We start from the raw sequence: 19,052 nt of genomic DNA, 5'->3' as shown, positions 1-19,052 counted from the left end.
GCTCAAGAATATAGTGAGCTTCTTCCAGATGTCCCCAAGAAGACAGTTTCCTGAGTCTGTCTTCAGCTTTTAAAAGGTTGCTCCAGGTGGCTTTGGACATAGACTCAGTACACAGTGTGGCCATGTGGAGGAGTTGGCCACTACACCCAGATGGCTTGGGAGAGCCCTTTGCTGTGCTTGTCTCCCTGTTCTCCTCTAGCCCCCATCCCTAGCCCCTGCCAGTGGCCTGCCCAGCAGAGTAGACACCAAATCTGTTCTTGGTTCTGGATTCTGCCCCTCAGACTTAGCCTCCTTCCTGCTCTGTGCCCATGAGTCTAAGTGTGTGTCAGTCCCAAGGGTGCCTTTGCCTTCCAGCTTCTTGCTGGCAATGCAAAGCCCTGGAAGGAAGGAGAGAATGAGGGCCAGGTATGTATTCAGCTGACCACTTCCTAAAGGTCTCGATTCCTGGAAGGCAGTCCTCTGCACACAACTCTGTGTCTGGGGGTTCAGGGAAGGCTTCGCCCATGGGTTCTCCTGAATTGGAGAAGCTCCTGAGGTAGGCAAGCATCACTTTGCTTTTCCTGTACCCCATGTGCGCCTTCCTAATAACCCTGCAAAGCATTCCAGGATTCTCCCAAGTTGCCATCTGGCTTCCTGCTGGAACCCTGCTAAAGCCAGTCACAGCCTTGACCAAGTAGTAGGTTCCTGTCCCGAACTCAACATGCAGATGGTTGCCATGAGTAGTTAGGAGTGTGACACCATTGCATGTGAGGACTTGGCCCAGCCTCTGGGAAGAGGCCTTGGGCCTGGAGCAGGGATGATCCACAGATTCATACTCCTTTTTTTGGAAATCAAGATTTAAGCTAGCATCTTGTGTGAGACGGGGTGTTTCTATATCTTGGGAAATTACTCTCGTCTAATATAGCCCTGCTTGGTTCTCCTGTTTGTCCTTGTGCCTCTACATGAAGGCTTACTTTGGGAGTAAGAACTCTGGGTGGCAGCGCCTACAGAGGATCTGGCTGTCTGGAGCTTTTATCCACCTGCCCCTTTAGTGCATTTCTGTTATGTGTTATGGTATTTTAGAAGTCATTTTATTCTCTCTCTTTGTCTCTTCTTTTGCTGAAAAGCAGAGAGACAGAGCTAGAGAGCTCCTGTATGCTGGCTTTCTGCCTGCAACATCTGGGATTAGGTCAGACCAAAACCGGGACCCAGAGCTCCATCTGAATCTGCTTTGTGGATGGCTGATCTGCAGCATTATCTGCTGGCTCCCAGGAAGCTAGAACAGGAAGCAGAACCAGGACTCAAGCCCAGGTACTCCAATATGAGATTTAGGAGGCTTAGCTGCTCAGTCCGGCCAGCTGACTCAAGGCCTGTTATTGCATTTTTCCAGTATGAGTCCAGAGTGCCTGTCACGTGGGAGGACAGCTCCTAAACTCTATTAATGGTGAAATCACATTTTGAAAGTCTTGGCCAGTCCCTGCTCTGGATGGTCTCTTCAAATTAGCCCTAAAGGCCAAACCCAAGAGAGCAACTACTGAAGAGAGAATTCTTAACAAAGTCCTTTCTCAGAGCTGCCCAGGGAGACCAATGCCCAGCCATCCTGGTTCTGCCCAGGGCAAGGAGACCTTTGTCTGCAGTCCCTTCCGCAGAAGTGGAAGCCTTCATCACCATAACCCTTACATACCAGGGCTTTTTGGCCATGGGCAAGTGGGGGTGGAGCCTGACCCAATTCCAGCCACTGCAAGCCAGGATGATGCATGGGCATGTCAAAGCAAGCCGTGGAAATAGCATGGCCACGGCCTCTGACACTTGCCTGCGTACTAATTTTTTCTGGATGGTTACAGGCGCATATGTCTGTGCAACACCAGGACCCGGAGGAGCCTAGAAGAGGTGGACGCCCCCTGTTGGCTCCCCTGCCATGCATGGGTCTCTTGCAAGGCTCCCCAGGACCTGAGGCTCTCCCAGACACAGGTTCCCACTCTCCTCCCTGCCCCGTCCCCAGCTCTGTTGCCTGGGCCCTTTCTGAATGTGCAGTCCAGCCTCGACATGGGAGGAATGGGTGGGATGTCAGGCAGTGGTGGGGATTGATGAATGAGGAGAATTGCGTGGATGTGCGGAGAGCAATGCCAACTGTCAGGGAAAGAAGAACGAACATGCCTGGTAGGCCTGAGGAGCCCTGGGTCTGCAGGTGTCAGGTTTGGGGGTTCTGGGAAGGGACATTGGATGTCTCCAGCTCCTGCCTTCTGCAGAGTTGCAAACAAGGCCAGGAAAGATGTTCGTGGAAGGAGCTTCAGGTTGACAGGACTGTCTCGTGCCAACAATGGATACCCCCTCCCATCTGCAGGCATCACCTTTCATGGGTGCACCTTGACATTGTTCTGAACCACTTTTTCCCTGTAACCTGGGGCCACACATTCATGGCCTGCTGGGGATGGTGGAAGTGGCGAGTATTGCTTTTTTTTTTCCAAGTGGTTGGTGCTCAGTGAGAGGTATAATTTGGGCTGTAAACCAGCAGATGGAAGATGTCTCTTTATATCCAGCCTCTCCCCATCACATTTCCCTTTGAGTAAATAAAATCAATCCTTTTACAAATTCTGCTGAGGGCCCAGCACATTAGCCTAGCAGCTAAAGTCCTTGCCTTGCATGCATCGGGATCCCATATGGTCACCGGTTCTAATCCCGGCAGCCCTGTTTCCCATCCAGCTCCCTGCTTGTGGCCTGGGAAAGTAGTAGAATATAGCTCAAAGCCTTGGGACCCTGCACCTGTGTGGGAGACCCGGAAGAAGCTCCTTGCTCTTGGCTTCGGAACAGCTCAGCTCCAGCCATTGTGGCCACTTGGGGAGTGAATCAATGGACAGAAGATCTTTCTCTCTGTCTCTCCTCCTCTCTGTATATCTGATTATCCAACAAAAATAAATAAATAAAATCTTTAAAAAAACAATAAAATAAGTAAAATAAAATCTTGATTTTTACCAGGGCCTAGGAACTGTATTATAAAGTGATAATAATAATAAAAGAAATAAAAATACCTTTAAAAAATTCTGCTGAGACAAGATATGATTAAGGTAGGTAGCTAAGAAATAAAAAACACATAGAAAAAAAACCAATGAAACAAACAAGAACAAACCAGCCACAGATTCCTCCCTGCCTGCATGCATGCCCCATTGCAATGTGCTTTTCTTGTTCTTCCCCATCAAGAGCCCCGTTTTTAGTTCTTGGATCTGGGCTTGACTACTTGACTTGCTGTCGTGGCTACAACATTCAGAGGCCAGAAATGAAAAGTGTTTGTGCATTAAGTCTTGCCCTCTGTTGTTACTTTTGCAACCCTAGGGATTTTCATATAAACAGCCTGGACTGTGCTTCTGCCAGACGAGAAACAAAAACCCAAGAAAGTGTGAGCTGGGCCATCCTGTACTGCCCAGCCACTAATGAGCTGCCAGGGACCCCAGAAACCAACCAAGCTCAACCACACTAGACAGTCTGCAATATGATGAGGAATAACTAGAGCCTGTTGTTGAAATCCTTATGTCTGTGGCTGGTGTGTTGCATAAGCAAAAGCTAGCTGACATGATATAGGCCCCTATTGCAGAAGACATAGTAAGGCTCCAGTGAGTTCAAATCCACAGGTGTCAATCAGTCTGCCTCGGGGGTCTTCCACACCAGGCTGGCCTTGAGCAGAGGGTCAGAGTTGGGTGAGGGTTGGAGGTGGACAGGGAGTGGCTTTACTCATTTGTGTTGTTGTGTTGGAGTCAACTGAGAAGGACTCCCAAGTTTGATTCTTAATAAACTTCTTTAGAAGTGCTGGGAGGCCCTGCTGTGACATCAAAATCACTAGAATACACATGGAGAAATTCCCAGTGTTGTAAGTCTGCGGTTAGAGGCGTACAGGGATTTTCCCCTAACCAGAGGATGGGGGGAAGATTTTTATTTCTTTTCTGTTCTTTACAACTATGTTGGTCTTGTATATGGTCATTCACTCAGTAAGTATTTATTGAGGGTGCCAAGGACAAAGTAGGTGAGGATCATTGCCCTCATGGAGCTTATGTTCTGGGGGACAGGAGGCATAGATGGTAAATGGGATAAATAAGAAAATATGTAGTAATTAGGTCATAATAAATGCTATTGATTAAAAAACCAATATGGAAGTAGCTGGTGTGGTGTCATAGAGGGTTAAAGCCTCCTGGGATACCATATCTGGATTTGAATCCTAGCTGCTCCACTTCCAATCCAGCTTCCAGCTAATGTGTTTGGAAAGGCAGCAAAAGCTGTGCCAAGTGCTTGGGCTCCTGCCACCCATGTGCGAGACCTGTGTGAAATTCTAGGCTCCTGGAGTTGACCTGGCCACCCTGGGTAGTTACATCCATGTGGGGAGTGAACCAGTGAATGAAGGATAGCTCTCCTCCTTCTCTCTGTGTGTCTCTGCCTTTCAAATAAATACATAACCCTTTAAAATAAAATAAAAATACAATAATTAAGGTGATGAGGATGGTACACAGTACAAGGTGTCCTGCAGATCCAAGGTGGGATATTGAGGGGAATGACTTAAAGGCATTGAAACAGGATCCCTCTGGTTATGGTTTTAAAAATAGTCTGCAAAGAGCCAAGGGCAGAAGCAGGGGGACTAGTGAAGAGGTGATTGCAATAACCATGGATTTGGAATTAAAGTGGTAGTGTCTAGCCAAGAGCCTCAGTCTGTACTTTCCTGGGAAAATACTGAATCATCATGTTTCTCTGTCAGCGTGCTGGTGCCTGAAAGAGCAGCCAACGGCACGCTGCTCCTGGACCTGAACCCATTCTGCTTCGATGAGGACAGTGATGCGCCGAACAACAAGTTCAACTTCAGCACACCATCTGGAGCAGGGAGCAGCAGCAGATTTTCACAGGAGCCAGCTGGCTCTGGAAAAATTGTGGTCAGTTCACAGTCATTGCATCATTCCTAGGGCATCAGGGAAGCTGGTCCAGCAGGCTCTCTGGTCCACAGAGACCAATGGCCAAGGTAACCTCCTCCCAGAGTAGCTGTAACTGACAAGCTTAATCGTGATCCTGGCTCCCCACTGGCTCCTTATTTGACCCAGTTTGTGCAACTGCTGACAGAGCCCTTCCAGACCCATGGATGTCCTCAAGATTACTCAAGCTCCTTTGTTGATAGGGGTCCTCATTCCTGGCCCCATCGAGGTATGAGGGAGAGGAGGCAGAGCCAGGGAGCCAGGATGGTGTCTGGAAAAATTCTGCACCACAAAACCATGAGACACTCCCAGGAAAATGAGAGAAAAGGGTGGGTGGTAGCACCCTCCACAGCAGCTCCACGAAGGGCAGGGGGCCAACCCAGACCTGTAAGAAGCAAGGGCAGAAGACATGGGCTTCAACAAGCTGAATGAGACCTTGACTCACAGGGCTGTTGCAGGAAGTGGGAAGGAAGGATAAAACATGGAAGGGCCGAGGACTGGGGTGGGGTCTAGGGGATAATGGCCTGCAGCCCACTCATCCTTCTCCTCATTGCACTTCCTTCTCCACCTTGCATCCCAAGTCTTCTTCAATATCCATGAAAATCTTGGTGATTTTTACTCAGAGTGTTACCCACAAAATAATGACCAAGTTTTTCTGTCCAGGAAATGTATACATGTTCATTGTAGAGAATTCAGAAAGTACAGAGAACATCAAGCATCAGTGAATACCACTGTGGATGTTTTGATAAATTTTTCTTCTTGCTTTTTTTCTATGAATATATTTTATGTGTATTTTACACATATAATCTTAAGTATCATTTTAAAGATACGTTTGAAAGAAAGAAAAAGAGAGATCTTCTATCTACTGGTTCACTCTTCCAAATGATCACAAAAGATAACCAGGTCTGGGCCAGACCAAAGCCAGGAGCCAGAAAATCCATCTTAATCTCTCAATTGCTGGCAGGGGCACAAGTACGTGGGCCATCTTCTGCTAATTTGCCACGTGTATTAACAGGAAACTAGATTGGAGGCAGAGCAGCCTGGACTCAAACTGGTGCTCCGATATGAGATCTTAACATTGCAAGTGGCAGCTTAATCCACTGCACCACAGTGGTGGCTCTGCCTAATTATTTTAAATAGTGCATATGGGATTCATTGCCATGCTTTTCTTCAACTAATCTGGAGCCATGAGCCTTTACTGTTGGGCACAGGTGCCTAAATGAATTCCTTAGTTCATAGATTCCCTCCCCTGGTGGATTCATTTGAGTTAAATTTTCTGGCAGTGTGCAAAGGTACGATCCGGGCTTTTTAAAGCTCCGCATATACATGGGTAAACCGCTTTCCAGAGAATTGTGCCAATTTACATAACCACAAGTAGCATACGAAAATGTCTGCCAGCTCAATAAATAGCATTGTTTGTTCGGTATAATCAAAGATCCTTGTTTTAATCCAGTTGATTGGTGATCTAGACTGTGAAGATCCGAGGAATCTGGCAGCTGGCAATGAGTACAGGATGATTATCCAGGTGCAGGATGTGGTCCCTCCTTACTACAAAAGCAAGTATCATCTTCTTTCTCTCTTTTTTGAAACATTGATTTTTATAGTTTGAGAGCTAGAGAAAGAGCACAAGAGAGGGTATCACCTGCTGGTTTCTCCCCAGATGCCCACAATGACAGGGCGGGGCCAGGTGTGGGTGGCGGGGACTCCATTCCTTGGGGCTTCACCCCTGTCTCCCAGGGTCTGCATTTGCAGCAAGCCAGAGCTTGGTGCAGCAGCCACTCTGACAAGGGATGTAGGCATCCTAACTACTAGGCGAACTGCCTGCCCCACAAGCAACATTTATGATTTCTTTCACAAGGCATCTTTCCTAAGTGGCAAGGACCAAGCTGTGCTAGGCAGCACTAGGTATTGTGCTACATATTTTCCCTCTAAAATAGGGACCTTTGTTGAAAAAAAAATACTCTTTTCAATTAATTTATTTTTATTTAAAAGGCAAGGGGAAAAGGATACAGAGAGATCTCCCATCAGCTGATTCATTCTGCCCCTCCCGCAAATGCCCACAACAGACTGATGGGTAGGCCAGGCTAAAACCAAGAGCCAGAAACCCAATCCAGGTACCCCACATGAATGGCAAGAATCTGAGAGCTTGACCCTGATGCCTCCCAGGGTCTTCGTTAACAGGAAGCTTATTTCAGGAGTGGAGCTGGAAGTTGAACCCAAGCACTAGGATACAGAGTGTCAACATCTTAAGCAACATCCCAACCACTACACCAAACTCCCACCCCAGAGACCCTCCATTTTCTTGGCTTAGTAACAATGAAAAATTTTTAAAATATCTCTCTGTGTTTGATTGTATCCCTCCCCATAAAGACACTGTCCTTGTTTTTGTCAGTGATTTTTTTTTAAATCGGGGAAGTCAAATGTTTTCGTATTACTTCCTTGGTGAAAGCCCTTGAGTGAATCCTGTGCCTGTCAAGTTCAAGTCCTTTGGCTTGGCATATAAGAATTTGATGCTCTGGCTGCAGCTTAGTCACTCCCTTCCAAGTCAACACCTCCTACTTTCCAACTAGAACAAAGAACTTGCAGCTTTCCCCAGTGACTTACGCAGTTTTCGACCTTGGTATTTTTGCATGTGCCCTGACCACCTTCCCTTTTCCACTCACCATTGACTCCATCCAGTTAGTCTACTTCTGCCCTTGCCTGACTTAACCAGCCCCTGGCTTTTGCTGTAGTGACCCGTGCATGTGTTGATCTAAAGGGCCACACAATGGAGGGCAGGAATGAAGCCAATACACAGAAGCTGTGTAAAACTTCAAGGGGAAGGGTCAGCATTGCAGCCCAGAGAATTAAACCCCTGCTTGCCATACCAGTATCCCATATTTGAGTGCCAGTTCAAGTCCCAGATCTGCTTCCAGTCCAGCTTTCTCTTAATATACTGGGAAAGCCGCAGAAAACGGCCCAAGTGTGTGGGCCTTTGCCACTTATGGAGGAGACCCAGATGGAGTTTTGGGTTCCTCTTTTCAGACTTGGACCACTGGCCATTGCAGCTATTTGGGGCGAGGGTGGTAGTGAATGGAAAATGTCTCTATTTCCCTCTTTCTGTCTCGGCTTTTCATTCTGATATACAAGCTGGCATATCAGATTAATCCTTTGCTTGCAGCTCTAGGTATCCCACTTGGGCACTGGTTTGCATCCCAACTGCTTTGTTTCTGATCTAGATCCTTGCTTATGGCCTGAAAAAAAGTGGAGGATGGCCCATATCATTGGATCTCTGAGGAAGCTCCTGGCTTATGGTTTTGGATTGGCTCAGCTGTAGCCATTGTGGCCCTTTTAGGGGTGAACCAACAGCTGGAAGATCTCTCTCTGTCTCTCCTTCTCTGTGTAAATCCACCTTTCAAATCACAATAAATCTTAAATAAATATTTTCTTAAAGAGTTAAGACAATGAATAAGGATCACAATTTAAAATGTTTTCTTGTCCTGTTTTTAGATGACATCTACATTTACGTCCTCACAAGGCCAGAAAATGAGTTTCCTCTGGTCTTTGATAGGCCATTCTACATATTTAATGTGTCGGAAATGAGACCAGGTATGTGGCAGACAGGACAGCACACACACTTTGTGGGTTGGGGACCTCAGCGGATGTACGGCCATTGTGTAGGGCACCTGAGCTTTGGGACTACAGTTCACAGCTGACACGTGTGCCCACAGTGCTGTCTACTTGTGTTCAAGTTGTCCTTGATGCCAAGGAGCCCTGCTTGTGGAAACGTGGATTTTGAAAACTGATGATTCAACTGCATTTCTCTGAATCCCCTGATTGCCGCCTGTCTGTTTGCCTGACTCTGCTAATCTTCCCTTTTGGTACCAGGCTGTTTCCTCTTGGTCTCCACTGGGGTTTTTCATCCTGCTCACTTGGAAAATTAGAATTTAAAAATAGAGAAAAGGCTTCCCTTTTCTAAATATTTTCTTCACTGGAAAACCGAAGGAAGACATGGTCTCATTCTCTTAGTGCTCTGAGTCTCGCCATGGTGTCTGCAGGCCGCACCCTCTCCACAGCAATATCTTCTCTTTCCATGTTGCTTTCTGCCATCCCTTGCCACCATTTTGGAGGTGCTCCTGGTAGCAGCTCGCTTGGACAAGCTGGTTTATAGAACTCATGCATAAGGCAACTTTTCACTTGAAGATCATGAATGCAACTTCCAGAGGAAAAAAAAAAACCTTATTAGTTCTAAATTAAATTCTACCCTGTAAAATGACCTTTTCTCTATTTTATTGTCTGTTTTTGAAGATGGTCTCCACTTCCTGCCATGGAGTTTTAAAATTAAACACAAAAAGAAGGTCTAGGGGCTGGTGTGGTTGTGCAGTGGGTTAAGCTACTTCCAGTGACACTGGCATTGCACATGAGTACCAGCTCAATTCCCTGCTCCTCGGCTTCAGGTCCAGCTCCCTGCTGCTATGCCAGGGAAAGCATCAGAAGATGCCTGAATGCTTGAGCTCCTGTCACCCATGTGGGAGACCAAGATGGAGGTACAGATCCTGATTTAGGCCTGGCCCAGTTCCAGCCAATGTCACCATTTACCAAATGCACCAGAGGTTGGAAGATCTCTCTCTCTCTCTCCTCCCATCATCTCTTCTCTCTCTTACCTTCCCATCTGCACCAGTATCTGCCTTTCAGTTAAATCTTTTTTTAAAGTAAAAAATCTTTTTTAAAAAAAAGTACAAAGAAAGTTCTTTCCTGTCTTGATACCTTCTTCTGCGACTAATACATTCAGTAGGAATTCATGGTCTCACTATAGGTGAGTCACACACTTGGTGCCAGGGCCATAGAAGTGAATAGGAGTAGGTGAGAACAATGGATGAGACAGCTTCTATCAGCAAGCCAAGCAGAGCTGCAGCAGCCCCACCAACACACGAAGTGCAATAGTATCTACAGTCATCTGTACTCCGTAATCGTCAGTTGCTAAATTCCCAGAAAATTTATTTCCCACCCTTCATGAGGTTCACAAGAGCAATTCATGCTCAATTAATAGAAGTGTAAACCTTACAAGAGATGGTTTTAGACTACTCAGCTGTGAAAAAAGTCTCTGTGTCAAGGTGGACACTCTTTGCCTGGTGTTCATGATCGCAGGAGAATGGGTGTCTTGGAGTCTATATAAAATCATGAATTGTCTTCTGCGTTCCTGGTGCTGTATGAACACTAGGGCCCACTACCTAGATGGTGCTTGTTGGCATTATGTGATTTAATAGGACTGAAGGCATAAGGCACACATAGTTGAGACAACAAGGAGGTCTTCAAAAATCCTTCTGCCTGGTGGTGGGGAACCTCTGCTCCTAGATCATGCTCCACTCTGCCTTGTGCTCCTGCAAGCAGGACTCACCTCCAGGCCTTTGTATCGACAGCTGGGACCCGGGTTGGACAGGTGTACGCGACTGATGCAGACTTCCCCCAGAGCAGCATCGAATACTCCATCTCCACCGGAGGGGCCAGCGTCCAATATCCGAATGTGTTTTGGATTAATCCCAAGACTGGAGAACTGCAGCTAGTGATGAAAGCAGACCATGAAACGACCTCCGTGTATGTCCTCAGGATCCAGGCCGCCAGCAGTGAGGACAGGAGCCTGGTCACGGTGAGTGTTGCTGCCCTATTGATTCACACCAGCCCAGCTGATTGATTCTTGTTGATTCTGGTGCCCTTGAGGTGTGCCTAAGGCCATGGGAATGCTTCCCAGGATCCTTCCTGCAGGTGGAGTGGGAAATGAGCAGATGACTGTGAGAAGCACCAGAATGGGTAGCTGGGAAGTCCACAAAGCTATTTTGTGATTGGCGGTGCCTCCTGTGGCCCTTTGCATCTCTCTTTGCTTTCGCCAGGGGCTGGCTGTGGGAGACAGAGGCCCAGATGTCGACTGTGGTTCTATAGTTCTATGCCTCCTGTGCAGCTTCGGCATGTTTCTAACCCCATGCCCCCAGCACACATATGCCAGGTGGGGAAATGTTACATTGTTCTCATGCTTCCAAACCTTGGTGGTGGAGACTTTGGAAAAGGCAGATTCTAACTTAGTAGGACAAGGATTTCCCCTGTACTTCTGTCTTGTTCTGGAGTGGTGCCAATGCTCTTGGTCCATTTAGTTTTACTTACTTGAAAGGTAAAGGAACTGAGAGGGAGAGAAAGAGATAGAGAAAGAGGTCCCATTTGCTACTTCATTCCTCCAGATGGCTACAACAGCCAGGACTCGACCAGCCAAAGCCAGGAGCCAGGAACTCCATCCAGACCTCCCACATGGGTGGCAGGAACCCAAGTACTTAGTCCATTTTCCACTGCTTTTCCAGGCACATCGAACCAGCAGTATGGTTTGGAATGCTAGTGTCACTGGTGGTGGCCTAATCTGCTGTATCACAATGCCAGCCCTATCCCATAGCCATCCATTAAGTGGTTAGGATTATCTGAGATGAACACGGCAGCCACAGTGATGCAACTTTTTTGTTTTTGGACTCTTCTACTTAAGTACAAAAACATGACGGCAATATGGACTCTTGACAAATAGCAAGCAGCCCTGTGTGGTCCAGACAGTGACCACTTTGGAGTCAGAAGACCAAGTTCAATTTCCCAACCTTGACCCCAGTTTTCCAAGGGGGTTTGGATATGCTTATCTCTGGGGTTCCTCTCGCCACCTCTTCAATGGAGAGTCGCTCTGATAACACACTGCGTGGATAGTCCAGCTCCTCTGAGGACTTGCTCTGAGTTCAAGGGACGATGCTGTAATGATGTGAGTCTCCACATTGCTAGCTGAGGCAAGGGGGATAATTGCAGTGTTTGTCATGATGGGACTTTATTTATTTTATTTTATTTTTGAGAAAAATGAATGGACTTAATTTTGGGAGCAAACTCAAGTGAAAATTTCAATTTATTCCCAGACTCAGAAATAGCGGAAATCCCCCAGATTTCAAAGGGTAGGATGAAAAATGACTGAAAACGCCTGAGCTTTTAAAAAGGGTGATGAACTAAATGATCACATACGTCCCTTTCAGGGCTGACATTCTGATTCTGGCTTGGAAGCCTTCCCAGTCTCTATTCCAATTCACCAGGCATAAAAGGCCGTGATGAAAGGGAACTCTCTGGCCCCCGCTTGTGGCAGGTTCGCTCCCAGTTTAGTGCCATGAGAATAACCCGGATTGCAGATGGGATCCTGACTTCCTGTAGCCCACTCACTCTAGCTCAGTTCTTCTCAGCCCCAGCTGCCAATTAGAATCAGCTGGGGAGCATCAAAGCCATGCCTGGGCCCCACCCTCTAGGGAGGTGGGTCCAAGGAAACAGAGCCCAACTTTAGAGCTGCTGCTCTGTGTGCCAAAAGCGGAGATTAAGCCTTCGGTTCACAAGGGGCAGTGAGCACAGCAGCACTTGGCATCACTGGACATCAGAACTCATGCTGGGGACCCGGCACAGTAGCCTAGCAGCTAAAGTCCTTACCTTGAATGCACCGGCATCCCATATGTGCACTGGTTCATATCCTGGTTGCCCCACTTCCCATCCAGCTCCCTCTCTGTGGCCTGGGAAAACAGTCGAGGATGGCCCAAAGCCTTGGGACCCTGCACCCACATGGGAGACTCAGAAGAGGCTCCTCGCTCCTGGCTTTGGATTGGCGCAGCTCCAGCCGCTGCAGCCACTTGGGGAGTGAATCGGCGGATGGAAGATCGTTCTGTCTTTCCTCCTCTTTGTATATCTAACTTTGCAATAAAAATAAATAAATCTTGGGGAAAAAAAGTAAATTCATATAAAAAGAAGTTGTTCTGGAAAGCCACACCTTATTGTCTTCTCAGGGCATGTGAGAAGGGGATGGGGGAATGTGTCTGTTTGGTACAAGCACACATGTAAAAGCAGAGGGGCCAGCATGTGGCACAGCACATTAAGCTACTGCTTACGATGCCAGCATCCCAGCAGAGGTTGTGGATCTGAGTCTCGACTACTCTGCTTCCAACCCTACTTCCTGCTAATGCACCTGAAAAGCAGTGACTGATAGTCCAACACTGCCACCCCCTGTTGGAGAGCAGAACTGGAGTTCTTGGCTCCTGACTTTGGCCTGGCCAGTCTTTGGTGTTAACAGTCATTCAGGCTGCAAAATTTCTTTCTTCCCCTCTCTCTGTCACCCTGGTTTGCCAATTGATAAATAAACAAAGCAAGCAAACAAACAACAACAACAAATCCCAGCAGCATGGGATCTGGAGAGGGCAGACCTGTATTCAGATTCTGGCTTCACCCCTCCAGCTAAATGGTCTGAGGTCAATCATCTAACTCCTCTAAGCCTTTATTGCCCTGTCTATAAAATGGGACCCTCATAGGAGATTAAGTGGGCTTTGTGTGGGGCGAGTACGTGGCATAATTAATCCTTGGCTAGTTTTCTGTAATTGAGAACGGTCTCTGGGTTGCTGCTCTAGGTGACTGTGAATATCCTTGATGAAAATGATGAAAAGCCAGTTTGCATTCCAAACTCCTACTTCCTGGCTATCCCTGTGGATATAAAAGTCGGCACAAATATTCAGAATTTCAAGTTGATGTGCACCGATCTTGATTCCAGCCCCAGATCTTTCCGTTACTCCATTGGTCCAGGTATAGTGCTTGGCTTCTCCCCCTCTGGATCTTGCTCCTGAAGTCTCTACAGGAGTCTAAAGAGAGTGAGGTGGCAGGATGTGTGATCACACACAGAGCTGGGCATGGTGTGGGGGCTGGGAGTCTCACGAGCTACGTGTTAGGAAAGAGGGATGAGATATGCAATGATCCCTATATTTCCCAGGCTCCTTGTAGCTTCCCCTCTCCCCTGATCCTCCCGGACCCCATTCCTAGCTACTCTCAGAGCCTCCAGGAAGACTAGGTCCATGGATGATGCATGCCGCCTCCCAAATTCTCAGACCACGACACAAACCACAAATGGTATATCTATAATTCCATCCAGCTCCTTAACAGCTTCTTTTCCTGAAAGCTTGTAATGGGGGCAGGGAATTTCAAACCCCTGTCTGGATAAGAATAGAAGAAATAGATTAAATGCATGTTGAAACATGTCCCCAGGAACTCTTTTGCTCCATTCATTTTTTGGCTTTTAAGAATATACCATTGTGGGGAGGAAAAAAAAAAAGAGCACTCCTCACTGGAAATTAGACCAAAATAGCTCATCTAATGAAGTGCTGGGGCCTGGGATTTAAACCCAAACAAGCAGAGCAATTCTGTGTAAAAGAGTGAAAAATCCATTGCGCGGTCGCCTGCTGAGCCAGAGCAGAGCAGGGACTTGAGAGCCGTAGGGAGCCTCCCTAGCAGGCTGCATCAGAAAACCCAGGGGCAGGCACAGCCTGGAGACAGCAGCTGCCAAAGATGGGAATGATCACACCAAGAACCCTCAGGTCTTCGTGGAACACTTGGCTGCAGAGGGAGTAAAAACTGCGTCATCTGCTGCTCCATTTACTGGTCTGTAGTTGGTAATGAGTCTGGAGCCACCGGAGGGATGAGCAAGAGCGGGCTTGGGCTGGCAGCCTTTGTGCCCCTTGGCTCCCAGATTTGTGAGCCAGAAGCCTCAGCTGAGCTGTGTGTGAAGGCTCATGGCTTCCTGGGGTGGGCTTAGGAGGACCTGGGGCCACAGTCCTTGCAAAGGCCAAAGGAACCTTCCTTTGGAGGACACTCCAGGATGATGCTTTTGGCAGTAAGACAAGCCAGATTCTGTGAGAATCATGGGGTGAAGTTGGCCTCTGAATAGGGAAGTGGCTTGTTGTATCCCCTTGGTGCTTACCCAGGAGTGTCACACGTGTTACAACCACAGCAATGATAAGCCAGCAAGGCTGCACCCAGGCTTGTAAAATCAACCTGATACCCAGCAAGATGGCACATAGGACACATGTGCTGCTGTCCCTTTCTACTCATCTGTGCCTGCAGCCACTCTGTGAGCAAGTTTCTTTGAGTTCATGGAATCCCTGGTGCAACTGAGGCCTCCAGCATGTCATTGACCCACTCAGCGCTGGCACCTTAGAATATGTAGTGAGGGTCTGTGTGGTGGGATGGCAAGCTAATTTCTGCCTGCAGCACCAGCATTCCAAATGGGCACCAGTTCAAGTCCAGGCTGGTCCAGTTCTGTTTCAGCTCCCTGTTTATAACTTGGGTCAGTGGAGAGTGGTTCAAGTTCTTGGGTCCCTGCACCTATGTGAAAAACCTGGAGGAAGCTCCTGGCTTCTGGTTTCTGGGTTTGGATTGCCTCAGCTCTGGCTGTTGTTGCCAACTGGGGAGTGAAACAGCAGATGGAAAACTCCTGTCTCTGTCTCTCCTTATTTGAGGAATAAGATTAAATATGCTTTTCTTCTAAACTTTGATTTCTCACACCCTTTCTTTGCCAACACCTTTGCATCAAATCCCATGTAGGCAACATCAACAGTCATTTCACCTTCTCTCCCAATGCTGGTTCCAATGTCACGCGCCTGCTGCTGGCATCCCGCTTTGATTATGATGGTGGGCTCGACAAGCTCTGGGACTACCAACTGCGCATCTATATAACTGATGACAACTTGCTGTCAGGCAGGAAGAGAGCTGAAGCTCTTGTTGAAACAGGAACAGTGACCTTGAGTGTTAAAGTCATCCCTCAGCCAACCACGATCATCGCCACAACGCCCAGGGTAAGGCTTTGGGAACCTGCCTCCCACCGCCCCCCCACCAAAGTCACGTTCCCTTATGATTCAGGATGACCTAAGAGTTGAGCTGTGGAGGCTGTGCTGCAGGAGATACAGGATAGAAGAGAAAGATCCAGGTGAAATAGTGGACTTGCAGAACCCTTCATTCTTATTCTAGCAGAGGGAATGTTTGTGTAGAAAACTGGGATAGATAGCCACTGGCCATCCATGGTGCTCATGATGCAGAGGCCAATTCTCACATGCATGTGTCCAGGTACATGCTTCCCAGTCTCCTTCCCACTTGCTCATCAGAGCCTTGGCATGTCCCTGTCCATGAAGCACATTGCCAGTTACCACATGCTCATCCCCACATCTTTCCAGGGCCCCTTGGGTCGATGCATCTCATCTCCTTCCCACCCAACCAACACTCTAGAAAACCTCGCCCAACCAAAATATTGGCTTTCTGACTATAAGGTGCCGATTAACTAGTGATCAAGCAAAAACTAAACCCTGCTTTCCTGGAGTTTATGCGCTAGGTAATTGCTTCTCAAAGTGGGTTCCCCAGCCTAGCAGCATCAGCACCACTCTATGGCCTTGTGAGAAATCAGATTCTCAGACCTAACTCCGATGATTAAATTCTCATCTCAGCCAATCACAATCGTCACCACAACCTTCAAGACAGGATGTCAGGGGCTAGAAGGGAATCCCCACCCTCCATTTCAATCTACTGGATCAGAAACTCTTAAAGGTTGGCCCTAGCCCTCTGTGTTCTGGGTAAACCTTCCAGGAAACTGTAGTGCACACTCAAGTTTGAAAGACACTGGCCTGGGGTGGGTGGGGGAGACAGATGATAAACAAGTACACAAATTAACAAAAGTAATTGCAGATGGTGGTAGGAAGAAAATAAGCAGGTGCTGTAACAGAATGGCTGTGGAGAGAGCCTTGGGAAATGACCCCAGGAATATGCCATCAACTCGGATGCACCTGGCCCTTCCTCTTCCTGATCCCAGCAAGAGCTGGATCCCTAGTGAGCAGCTCTACATTTGTAGCCAGAGGAAAAGCAATCAGAACCTAAGAAAACTACCTGGTGGGCTTCCACCCAGCCCTGCTTCTTAGGGTCATACCAAGAACTGGTTAATGGTGCGCTGTTTGCTCTGGAGTCCAGGGATACATCTGACACCAAGGAGACTCTCAGTGATAGGAGCTGATAACACAGTGAGGAATTACTGCTGCTCTTGGGCTTGTAGATCTTGGACTTGATGGTGACATCTCCAATGTTGAAATATCCATGACTTCTGTGTTATCTGCCTTCTGCAGGAAGCAGATGCTGAACTGGAGATTTCACTGTGCTATCAGCCCACTCATCTAGCCATGGCTCCTTGTATCAAGTGAGCACTGAGAGTCCTACAAGGTGTTAAAACAACTTTCATGGCCCCTGCCGTTGTGAGAGACAATGGCTATAGTAGTCCTTGGGCAATGCCATCAAATGGCAGAAAGGTAGGAGGAAAGGCAGGTATTAGGCTTGGAGTTATTTCTCAGTTCCCTAAAATGTCTGAGTGTTGATCTAATAGATATCTGACCAATGGCTTGAATTGCAAGAACTGTGACCACACAGGTATCCAATGTATAGAGCAAGACAAAGTGTGTACTCCAAAGTGTTACAATAGACACTCAATCTAAGTGTGTTCCAAATGTCAAAGATGCCATGACCCTCCCTGCTCTCTCTCTCTATCCTTAAAGCCCAGGATCACCTACCAGATCCTGAAGAAGAACGTTTATTCTTCCTCTGCGTGGTACGTGCCTTTTGTCATCACACTGGGCTCCATCTTGCTTCTGGGTCTCCTGATGTTCCTGGTCATCCTGTTGGCCAAAGCCATCCACACACAGTGCTCCTGGAAGATGGAGAAGGATGAGAACCCTTTGTAAGTTGCCAGTGCGCTGGACCCTTTCCTCCACCTGCTTGGATCAGGGCTTCTGTTGATGCCAGAAGAGGAAGCAATGAAGAGTCAGAATTTCCATACTGTGTGAGGTCCCTGGAGTGCAGGAAGGCTTTTAGGTGCAGAGAGGAACCCCAGCTCCCTGACCATGGTAAACCCTCTCTCTGTCACCTATGGGGCCAGGGAACCATTCTCTTACTGTTCTCTGTCAATATACCCTGTCCTCGATGGACTTTCCGTGCAATTGGGCCACTAACCTTGTGATGACCTGGCCCTGGATCAAAAGCGTCAGAAGAGCCTGGCAGTGAACAGTGATTTGCTATGCTAGGCCCTACACTGAAGGCAATCCAGCAGTCAAGCTGGGGCCCCCGGTGACTCATGGGGTCTTGGTGAGATGAAGCAATCCCTGTTGGTTTGCATGTGGGCCCACTCTCTCCCTCTCGGGGACTGTGAGCACAGCCTGTTCTCTCTCCTTCCCATCCTCGCCTGCTCACTAAGATGCCACTCCTTGTGACTCTGGGAAGTGTCTTCTTCCAGCTAATGTGAGGTAGAAGAGGGAGGTGAAGAGAGTCTTGTTTTTTTTTTTTAAAGATTTATTCATTTTATTACAGCCAGATATACACAGAGGAGGAGAGACAGAGAGGAAGATCTTCCGTCCGATGTTTCACTCCCTAAGTGAGCCGCAACGGGCCAGTACGCGCCGATCCGATGCTGGGAACCTGGAACCTCTTCCGGGTCTCCCGCGTGGGTGCAGTGTCCCAATGCATTGGGCTGTCCTCAACTGCTTTCCCAGGCCACAAGCAGGGAGCTGGATGGGAAGTGGAGCTGCCGGGATTAGAACCAGCGCCCATATGGGATCCCGGGGCTTTCAAGGCGAGGACTTTAGCCGCTAGGCCACGCCGCCGGGCCCGAGAGTCTTGTTTTTGAGCAGCACTGGCTGAAGTCAGGACTTGGGTTGTCGGTAACTCTTCCAGCCTGGGCAGGATGGCTCTGTGCCTGAGCTTTAGACTTAAGCCAGGCCTTGGCTCAGAACTTGGCTCAGTCTTTGTGGGCTTCAGTTTCGTTGTTTGTAAAATGAAACAATTAAATGTGCAAATAAAAATAAGCATTTAGCATTATTCCAGACATAGAATCAATGCTTCATCTCCTGTAGACATAACTTAAAAATCTTGTTGTATTATTCTTCACAGCATGGTCCCCATGAGTTTAGAATTCTAGATTCCAGGTTTAACTCTATGTCCAACTCTCTTGGGGTGTTGCAATTTCTCAGTTTCAGGATTTCTCAATGCCAAAAAGAAGGGGAGCTAAGAAGCATGTCTCTTCTAAAGGTATTTGAAGATTAACTACTAAGTATCAAGTAATTTGAAAAAGCTATGGATGAAAGATTATAAAAGTATAAGGCATTAGCAGAAAAATGTGCATTGAATTTTGTCGTATTTGTTGGGAAGGTTGTTGCTATTAGCAACCTTGACTTCAAGGTAAAAAAATCCTTGAGCATCTGCTGAAATTAAAAAAAAAAGGGGGGGGGCATTTTCATTTGGATGCTACTCACA

The 19,052-nt window shown here is 47.6% G+C and overlaps 1 protein-coding gene across 1 annotated transcript in view; it reads left to right on the top strand.

Annotated features, from left to right (window-relative positions):
* The window catches only part of CDHR3 (cadherin related family member 3), a 49,544-nt gene that overhangs the window by 23,324 nt on the left and 7,168 nt on the right, over positions 1–19,052 (top strand). Inside the window, exons 9-15 of the mRNA XM_058681265.1 lie at positions 4,718–4,889; positions 6,379–6,481; positions 8,415–8,513; positions 10,325–10,551; positions 13,355–13,526; positions 15,318–15,568; positions 17,303–17,484. Of these exons, the coding sequence (XP_058537248.1) occupies positions 4,718–4,889; positions 6,379–6,481; positions 8,415–8,513; positions 10,325–10,551; positions 13,355–13,526; positions 15,318–15,568; positions 17,303–17,484 (1,206 nt within the window). The remainder of the gene's footprint in view (positions 1–4,717; positions 4,890–6,378; positions 6,482–8,414; positions 8,514–10,324; positions 10,552–13,354; positions 13,527–15,317; positions 15,569–17,302; positions 17,485–19,052) is intronic.

This window comes from Ochotona princeps, chromosome 25 (assembly GCF_030435755.1).
Source record: "Ochotona princeps isolate mOchPri1 chromosome 25, mOchPri1.hap1, whole genome shotgun sequence".
Lineage (NCBI taxonomy): Eukaryota > Metazoa > Chordata > Mammalia > Lagomorpha > Ochotonidae > Ochotona > Ochotona princeps.
Note: the sequence above shows the minus strand (reverse complement) of the source record. Positions and strands in the feature narration are given on the sequence as shown.